At 42.7% G+C, this 9,818-nt stretch overlaps 1 protein-coding gene across 1 annotated transcript in view; it reads right to left on the bottom strand.

Annotated features, from left to right (window-relative positions):
- FGF2 (fibroblast growth factor 2) overlaps nucleotides 1-2,958 on the bottom strand; it is a 27,537-nt gene extending 24,579 nt beyond the window's left edge. Inside the window, exons 1-2 of the mRNA XM_026042731.1 lie at nucleotides 2,919-2,958; nucleotides 892-1,007 (exon numbers count right to left, since the gene is read on the bottom strand). Of these exons, the coding sequence (XP_025898516.1) occupies nucleotides 892-1,007; nucleotides 2,919-2,958 (156 nt within the window). The remainder of the gene's footprint in view (nucleotides 1-891; nucleotides 1,008-2,918) is intronic.
- Nucleotides 2,959-9,818: the final 6,860 nt, after the last annotated feature.

The raw sequence follows: 9,818 nt of genomic DNA, 5'->3' as shown, positions 1-9,818 counted from the left end.
CAGCGGCGCTCGGCCCGGCGCGGGGCTGAGGCGGCGGCGGCAGCAGAGCCCGGGCCACCCCCTCGCGCCTGCCCCCCTACCCTTCCCATTTCGCATTTTCCAACGGAGAACTTCTAAAGTGGAAGAGAGAGCAGCAAACTACCTAAGTGGCAGTGTGACAGGACGTATGCCAACACAGTAAAATCCACAGTACAAATGCTGCAGTAACCAGCATTTCGCTTCTGTGCGCTGCCGTTCACCAGGACACACGGCTGAGCAGGTAGCCAGGGCAGGCAAAGGAAAAGCCAGGCCCAGGCGCTAGCGGCGCTGCCCGAGGGAGCTACAGGCACGCGTAGGGAAACACAAGTCCCTGCACGTGCCCGTGGCTGACAACGGAGCCGCTCGCTGATGGCACGAACCTTGTTCCCAAGCGTGCCCTGTGTCCCCAGCACAGCCGGCGGGGAGCACAGGGGCTTGCCCCTCGGGAAGCCTTCCTGCTCCCGTGGCCACACGTCTGCTCCAGCCTCACCGCTGCACAGAGCCAGGACACAGCAACCCGGCCTGGGAACCCTGACACCAGCTGTGGCCTGTGCAACCAACAACATTCTCAGCAGCCCACGCCCCAAGAGGGTTCATCGCTGCTTCACCTCCCATCTCGGGCCCCCTTCACAAAACACAGATCCTAGCTTGTTACAGGAGCAGAGACAACAGCGCCTCTTCCCACGTCACTGCCCGAGCACCGGGACCCCCTGGAGCTGGGCACAGCAGGCAGCCCGCCCAGCACAGGGCAGGCACGGGCTCACACCCCGCTGAAGTGCCCACTGCCTCCAGCACCGCGCTGCCCCACAGCTTGACACCTCACAGCAAAGGGCCTCCCGGTTTGTCCTGCTCCTATTCCGCAGCTCAAGTTACCTTTAGGGCACTTGGCGGCCTCACACCGGGCTCTCCCAAAGCACTTGCCTCTTTCTTGCAGGTGAACGCAAGCCAGGTGAACAAAACAGGGAGGAAAATCTCAAACTCGCAAGAAGCTAAAATAAKCAAACAAACAAAAAACCACTACACTTTTAAAGCCAGGTCTTTTGTGGGTTCCTTCAGACATACTAGAAACAGGTCTTCCTCTATATGTACAGGAAAAAAAATATATATTTACATAATTTTTTTTCTGTTCATTATATGGAGAATAGAGTGCAGATCACACACACATATTCCTTCCTTCTCTTCAAGTGCAAAACATGCCAGTTATTATTTTCCATATTACCTTCTTCTGGACTCTAGCCCCTTAATACCATCATTAATAYGCCTTTTAGCATTTACTAATGCAATTCTGACAGTAGTGTTTTCCTTCCTTGTGCCCTGATCACGTTATCCCTACCACCACCCTTCCTCAGCTCAGATCTCACCACAATTAAACCCATGGAGCTACTTCTTCTCCACCCAAACCATTAATTATCCATGTTTCCAGTCTCCTTCGTTTGCTYTTTCTTGTTCTCCTTAAGCTTCTGGACACTAAAATGCCTCCAACTCTACCTTCCTGACGTTTCAAAATTAAAACTTAACGACCTATTCTCCATCCTGTCCCATTTACTGGAACAAACTTGTGTTCATCTTTGGTGATCAGCCAGGCATTTAGCAGCTCACCTCTTACAGAGGGAAAATGAGGAAAACCTGTTTCACCCAGCACTGCTCTCATATCAAACACAGAGTACTTTGTAAATCAGGTAGGTAGCCCTTTCAGATGAGATAAACCTAGAGGTAGCCCACAGTTAAGTACTGCCTTTATTCAATATATAATGCTTATATTTCCAGAGTCCCCTTGGTAGTATGGTGTTCAGAATACCTAAAAAAAAAAAAAAAAAAAAAAAAAAAAAAAAAAAAAAAAAAAAAAAAAAAAAAAGCCAACAACAACAAACCAAAAAAAACAGAGTTTTTTTTTGCTTGGTTAGAGAAAAGCCTCTGCAATGCAAGGTTAGTTTTAAAGATATTTCAGTGTAGGAGTAACAAACACCCATCACCTTTATTCCTTTAATTTCTATTTCTTACTTCAAAGTGGAAAAATCCAGCCTACAACTTTCCCAGCCTTTCCAGCAGTACTAATACTCATCCTGCCAAACTGCAACCCAGAGAATCTCAATTCCCATTCAGGGAAGGGGCTTCAAACTTCCATCCTTGGCAGCCTACTAGGACTGCATCTCCACAGCACATGGGGCACTCAGATTCCCGAGGATTTTTGGCAGTGTTTGTAAAGCAGACTAAGTTAATTGGCAAAGAGCTCATTTACCATAACACTGGAATGGAACAACAACTCTTCYTAAAGGTAAATTAAATTACTGGAAAGCCAAAGCACACACATTAATACCTCTRCTCATCTATCTTCTCCCACTAAGTCACTTCAGCAGGTGGTTTGTATCAACAAGACAGCAGGAAAAGCTTGCAAATATTGGAAATGTATTGTCCACTCCAGGCCTACAGTACCTCACAAGGATTCCTGATCCCCAGGGTCTCTTGGCTTCAAGGTCTCTCTCTTTGGTGCTTATCCAACTACCGATTAGCCAAGAAGAGATGGATAAGCTGTCTTTCCTTTGAAATTCCTCCTCTGTTGACTTAGCGCTCAGCCAACACTGGAAAAAACCTCCCTCTCACTTCATCCACACACAGGGCTGCCGAAAGCCTCCCACCAAATTCTCAGACACGCACTTGTAAAAGGCGACAGTGTTCCACAGAGCGGTCTGCGCCCAGGGCCAAATCCTCGGAAATTTCATCAGCTTCAGCCTTACGCAAGCTCACTATTTGGCCCTGGGTTCACAGGAACGGAGCAGCCACCAGACCCCAGCAACACGCAGCGGGGAGCAGCAGGTCTCCCTCGAGCCTCCACGTGGTCTGGCCTCATGTGGCACTTGGCGGAGCGATAGGTATCGGTGCTGGACACGCACCCTGCCTACCTGCAGTCAGCGAGGAGCCCTCGGCCAGCGGGTTGCACATCTCCTGCGTTCAAGTTCAGTCTGACCTCRTTAATCCTCAGCATTAAGGCAGGCTGTTTCTCACTCCAGGCAGCCCTCAGGAAAGACAGAGGACATAAATTTGAGTAAAGAGGACATAAATTTGTAGTTCTACTCTTTTATGAAAAAAAGTGGAGAGTTGCGCTAACATCAGAACGGGAAAGACCATTCTCTTCCCCCTCCCTCCATCCTTTTTTTCCTTTTAAATTTAAATAAAGCATATTACTTCAAACTTTCTGAATGTTACAATTTTCTCTGTTCCAGGCATCTACCCCAGTTCAGAAAAAACRAATCACAAAATATGCAAGAAATGGATGGCCTTTCAGTAAGCTCACATCTGTCTTCCCCTGCTTTGACAGTGCTAGAGGTCAGGAAAAAGAATCTTACCCACTGAGGGAGTAGCAAAACATATGCTCATGTGAGAGAATGGCTTTTCTTCAGACTGCCCAGACATCTGGATAACTGAATTATGCTATTCATAAAATGAATATTTTATTAATATTATTCATAAAATAACTTAACCATGGTCCTAACCATTCAGTGATTTATTTATGTTTATATAATATTGTAATAAACACTAACATAGCTTTATTTTAATATTTATGCTTAGTGTGTATGTTTATGTTCCACAATGAAATTACTACCTAACTCTATTACTTTCCACTCTAAATATATTTCTTTCCCTCAAAGTCTGAGCAAGAGTTTAAGAATTCAGCTGTATTTATTCCCCAGAATTCTTAATTATTTCACCATCAGCATTTATGGTGATGGAATTTATGTTGGAGGAGTATTCACATGTTCACTCAGAAGTTTAACTGCAGATTTCAGCCTCTATGTACAATGGAGACTATACTGTCAAATATCTTTAGAGAAAAACTGATTTTTTTTCTTGTAAGCATAATTTATAATAGCAATTTCATTTTTTGCTCACTTTTGTAAATGCAATTTACAAATAAGCCTTTTTCATATTTTAAGTATTAATGCAAACTAGTCTGGAGAAAGCCATCATGCATTGGCATTCCTTTTTCTGCCAAATACAACAGAAATTCGGCTTTAATTTACCTTCCTGTTGTTTTTGTCACACTATTCACCTTAAAAAAATATTCCTTCCCTCTTTTTTCTAGTACAAATAGTAGAAAGTATTAATATTTGCAACAGGAAAAAGTCTCTCTACTACAAACCTCTTACATTTTTCATTCCTATTCAGGAAAGACTCAATTCCTGTAGAGCACTTGTAAACACTTGCTATGTCYTTCTAGAGACAAACTCGTGGAGTCTGTGCTCAATCTGAATGTGGCCCCTGACAGACAAAACCTTCTTTTGGGCTGTCTTTACAAACGGTTGATGTTGGAAACATAACAGCCCAGAATGGCTGAAGATAAGATAACTAACTAACTGATGAGGCTTCAATYGGAAGTAAGTCAAGCTTGTTATGGGCTAAAATGATTGCACTTGGAAAAAGGACAAAATTGTCTAGAAGCAGTGACAGCTGTTGCAGAGATATGAAGTGCAGTAGTGACCTCAACTTATGAGAAACAAGAAATAGAGGTCTAAGCAAAAATATGATGGAGGTTAGAGTTCAAAATTAGCAAAATCTGTACTTACCCTCTCCACAATACATGTGCCCAATACTTTGTCTCCCCCTGCCTCCTCCCCTCTCTTCATGTCATACAGTAATAGACAGAAGTTAGCAAAACCACTTCAGATCAGTTACTATAAAACCAGGACTGAGAATGAAAAAGTATATGCATATTATAATTATTCTGAAATCAAACAAACAATTTGGAAGGTCATGTTGGACTTAAAAAGAAATACAAATTTATCATGGTATGAGATTCTATYGTAAGAACAATGATAAAAATACGTAATTTTCCTACAGTATTGTATTATCATAAGATCATGATTTCGGTATTTATCACCCTGCTCCCCTGCTGCTGGATGGGTGGTGACAGAAAAGGTCACYGCTCCAGCTGGCCTCATCTGAGGGCAGCAGTGGCTGCGCTGCCYCGGCACAGCCTCCAAGCCAAGGCCCTTCACATTAAAGCAGCAGTCCTGTGGATTTGCCCAGAGTTACTTATCCCTGCTCGCGTCTCTCACACGTTTCAGCTTAATTGTATCTCATTACACGGCAGACTAGTTGCTGTTACACAGCATGTGCTTGTGCTTGGACATGCACACAAGCCTACGGGGAGTTTTTTTCTCTCTTAYTGCGTGGGCTTTAGATGCTTTTCTGCAAGACAGTGTCTATGAGGCAGATACAGAAATGTAGCAACTGTTTTCTTTAATTTCATGGCATTTAAGAAACCCATTTGAGCAGATTACATATGTGTACGTAGGAAGCAGATCCTGCAATAATTCTGAAGATTTTCACTATAGGCACCTGAATATTAAGCAAAAGCTACTCTAGGAAAAAATGTCTACCTCAGTGTTACACTACCTAGCAAKTAAGCAGAAAACAGTGAAAGGTCAGGTGCAGACCCTTTCCTTTTAAATGAAGTTTATGTCTTGTAAGATTCAAAAGATTCAGAACTTCCATATAGGCTAATTCTGGAGATTACATATAGGACTGCACTTGAAAGTAAAAATATTGGTAGAGGTGGGAAAATATTCTTTCCCCTCACTAGTATACTGTAGTATCAGGCCAAATGGTGTCCTTTCAGAGGAATATAGCAAAGACAGACTATTCCCAAATAAAAAGAGCTACTATGTTATGCAGCTTTCATCATTTCTCTTTGCATTTAGGAGCAAATAAAGATTAGGTCAGGGAGATAAATTTATAAAGAGAAGAAAAAAAATATTTTACTAAGTCATGGATTTAGTTTCTTACCAGTTGCTCAAGTGAAGTCTTGCTCTGCATTACTTCTTTTCTCATATTAGCTGACAGGTAGAAAATAGAATTAAAAAGAGAAAAACAACAACAAAAGAGCCTTTCTCTTGGTAACAATCTGTACTAGCTGATAGTATTCCAGAAGGCATGTCACAATAACTCTCCCGTCTGTTTTCTCTTTGTTTCAGGCCTGTTTCCATGGATCCCCAGACCTAGGCCCCACTGAAGGGATCCCCAGGGCATAACACCACRTACTGGCAGGTCACGGACCAAGCATCATGTACAGAACACAAACAGAATCTCAACAGCACAGTGGACACATTAAACCTACTGCAAATCCACTTTACTGATCAGGATCCCAGTAGAYGAGAAACTGGAGAAAGAGAGGCAGCCCCAGCATATTACTGGAAATGCAAAGGAATTAGGCAGTCTCTTGTGCTGTATTAGCTTGTGATTCTAGGGAGGTAAAACCAGCCCGGTGAGSCTGAGTAAGCACTTGGTGCTGGGTGGCTCTAAGAGCCATTGCTCCTTCACACCCAGTTCATCCATCCATGCAATAGCCAGCTGAGGGGAAATGCCCTGTGGATTTCTCTCCTTTCCCTGCTATAACATCATTCCCATACAGCCTCACATTTAATGTTACTGCACACAAACTTACACATCCTACATTACGTGAAGTTTCAAGTACTGTAAGTGCAATTGCAGGCCAATTGGCTCTCGTGAAATCCTGGGGTTTTTTTTKGAGAGAAGCTCAGCATACTTTTTTGTGATAGTTTTAAAAAACTGTAATCTTCTGTCCACACGCCAGTAGAGCATCTACTRTCTGCCAAAAATGACTTTCCCAGTGCTGTCCAGGGCAATTATCTCAAACCTGACCTGCAGTGTTTAACTTTCGAGCATCTGGGAGGTTAAATTGCTCAATAATAGGCTTTCTCCTATGCACAGGCCATACCATTACATAAGAATCACTACTTAGTTTACATTCTTCATTTCCCCCTTCAGGAATGACKAGAGAATGAGTGCCCGCAGCAGCTTCTCCATTACACACTCATTAGCTTTACCTAATGCAATCTTCCATCGGGCACCAGACTGGAATCTGCTGAGACTGTGGCCATCTGTGAAAGCTGCCTGGAGGGGGAAAAGATTTTGCAGGCTGCTATATTGCCCCTATCTCAGGCACAGCAAATTGCTGTGCAAATGGCTTTTCCTCCTTCACCTCTTACTGAAGACCCACATGACCATCTCACCACTGCAAGTTATGACAGCAGATGATCTGGAAAGCAGGGAGAGATCTGATGCTCTACAGGCTGCATATTGCTCTCCACTGAAACTGCATGAGTAGAGTGATGGGAATGATGAAAAATGGACTCTTCCAAATGCCAAGTAAAATTCCAGTTATTTCATACTTCGGATGATAATTTATTGTACTATCCCTAGGACATTACAGGAACATGCCAGAAAAACTATCTGTACCTTAAAAAGAACACCGAAAGTGCAGACTTCAATCAGCAGAGATGCGTGAGCGTAAAGCAAGCGTTCTGGGAGCCACTGCATATCCAAATGCTTGATTTGAAGCCTTAGTGTTCCACTRAAGTTGCTTAATTGCCTTAGTCCAAAACTTACCAATTCTCTGATATGAGAATCATATCAGATAACACCTGATATGAGCTGATAGTGGAGAGAAAGCTGGACCCACTAGCTTTGCCACAGGCCACATTGTGATAGTGACAGTAGAAGATTGTCCCCCACTATAGAGAGCAACAGTAGTAGGGGACAAGGTACGTGCAAACGTTATTAATGGATTTGACAGGCTGCTGACAGCAAAGGGATGGAAAGGCTCTGTAATCCTCCCTAGATCCAGGAATGAAAACCAGGAGCACACTGAAATAGGCGCAGACTTGTCTTCCTTTCTCTTCTCCACTCCACCCTTCCACCCCCAGCCTGTCTCATCTCCTCATCCTTTCTCCCCACCCTGTTTCCTTTTCAACAGGTTTCTGGCCCGTTTCTAAATCTTTCCTTAGCTCCTCATGCCAATCTCTCTCCTCCGGGTTACTCTTCCTGTTAATCTCTCTATGGCTCCCAGCCATGTGCTCAATAGTCGGGTTTCCTTTCCCCACTCCCTCCTAATTCCTGCCTCCTCCATTCATTAGGTCTAAAGTGGGTCTTTTCATTCCCCAGCTGATGCGTGTTATCCCGTAACTTTTTTGACTTTTTCTTTCCCCCTTGTACTTTTCTTGCTGAGAGTGGTTCCCAACTCCCCATTTCACTCTCCTTGCACAGCAGGTCACCCTTCACCATCTATCCTATCAGCACTGACACACTTGCCTGTTTTTAACGGACACACTGCAGAATTTCTGGTCAGCCCTTCTGGGAGCCTTGCTCCTCCATCCACACTTTAGCCCCTACTCGTGGCATAAACCAACACAGGGACCACACACCACTCTGCAGTCRTGTTACTTCAGGCTTGCTGTCCCCAGAAGAGAACGGAGATGGAAAAACTGGGAAGCTGTTCTGGCTCCTGTTCAGCTATTTCCCAACTCTTTCACAGAGAAGTTCTAATCAAGGTTATTCTGAAGCCCGTGGACTTCATTAGCTTTAGCCCGTGGACTTCAGAATTCAGTAGTTATAATTCAGTGGTTATAACAAATCAGTCACAAAGTTTTCTCTACAAGTTGGTCAAAGTAGAAGAAAATTAACTGATCAAAGTGTTTCGAGCTTGCACATTTTCCTCCCAGACAAAAAAAGAAATGTTTGTAAAATATATATCCTTCTTACTACAAAATCCTGCATCCTTCACTTTCAGAAGTCAAGATTCTAGTCAATATCTAGTGAGATCCTGTATTTATTTATTTTTTTTTTTACTACTTTGTCAGTTAGTCTTTGATGTTATTTTGAAGTACATAATGAGGAGTGTTTCACTACAGGAAAAAAATAACAGGAAATATATTTGGCCAACTTTATTGCCATAAATACTAAGGGATTTAATTTCTGACTAATCACTTAAGGACTTTGAATCATTTCACTGAAGTCAGCCAATAAGTACCTTGTAAAAAAAGAAACAGTAAGTAAGCAAATAATGGTAAAATCCTTYCCCTCAAATATGAGCAAATGTAATTAATATTTAAATAAAAGCAAGATGAGCAACTAGCTTCTGTAACACACATGTTCTCACGCATACATTGTACATACAAGGATGAATACGCCTTAGAATTCAGAAGTCTTTTTTTGTTAAATTTACTAGATATTTTGGCCAAGATGAGTGATGGATTTTAGCTGTTATTTCCATTTATAATCACAATTTCTCAGACAGAATAATCTGAAGAGCTTTCATATTAAAATAACATAGCAATTTATGAATCAATTTAGAGGTCTGTCATCTGATGATTCACTTWTTTTAAAAAGACCAAGTTAATATCGATGGTTTCTTTATTTGTGTTCCACATTACAGCTCGATGTCAGTTTCTCCTACTATGCAGGAGACATTTCTTTTTTAATTTCTCTTCCATTGTTGCATTTCTTACTGTTGTTATTGGAATACAAACAAATAAGGACACTCACCTCAGAGGTATTAGCCTCTTGTGATGACATCAGTGTGTAGGCTGTGCAAAAATTGAGGGATCAGTTAGTCACTTGCACCATCTGTGTGGGCCTGTAAGAAAGCAAGATGTAATCTGCCATATGGCAAACTTGACACAGAACAGCAACAATCTGGATTCAGCTGCAAGATTAAATGGATCCCTTGAGGASCTGCCGGCTGCCGGAGCGTAGGCTTGTGGGTGGCAGATGTTGGGGGTCAGCTCTGCATAATGCAGCCAGGGAAAACTTATTGTTTGTCCACAAAGGAAATCTGAGGGTGGTGGCAGTCGGTTTCACAGGCTAGTTTGCAAGCCAAACTGCACTGGTATTAAGGAACACTTCTTATTTTCAGGGCCAACTTCCCTTCTCATATTTACTGACGTAAGAAAATTTGCTGTGGGCTGATTTGAATACAAGAAAGGAGAAAGTGATGAAATCAC

Source organism: Nothoprocta perdicaria, unplaced genomic scaffold (genome assembly GCF_003342845.1).
Source record: "Nothoprocta perdicaria isolate Ctin4 unplaced genomic scaffold, notPer1 scaffold_312, whole genome shotgun sequence".
Taxonomy (NCBI): Eukaryota; Metazoa; Chordata; class Aves; order Tinamiformes; family Tinamidae; genus Nothoprocta; species Nothoprocta perdicaria.
Note: the sequence above shows the minus strand (reverse complement) of the source record. Positions and strands in the feature narration are given on the sequence as shown.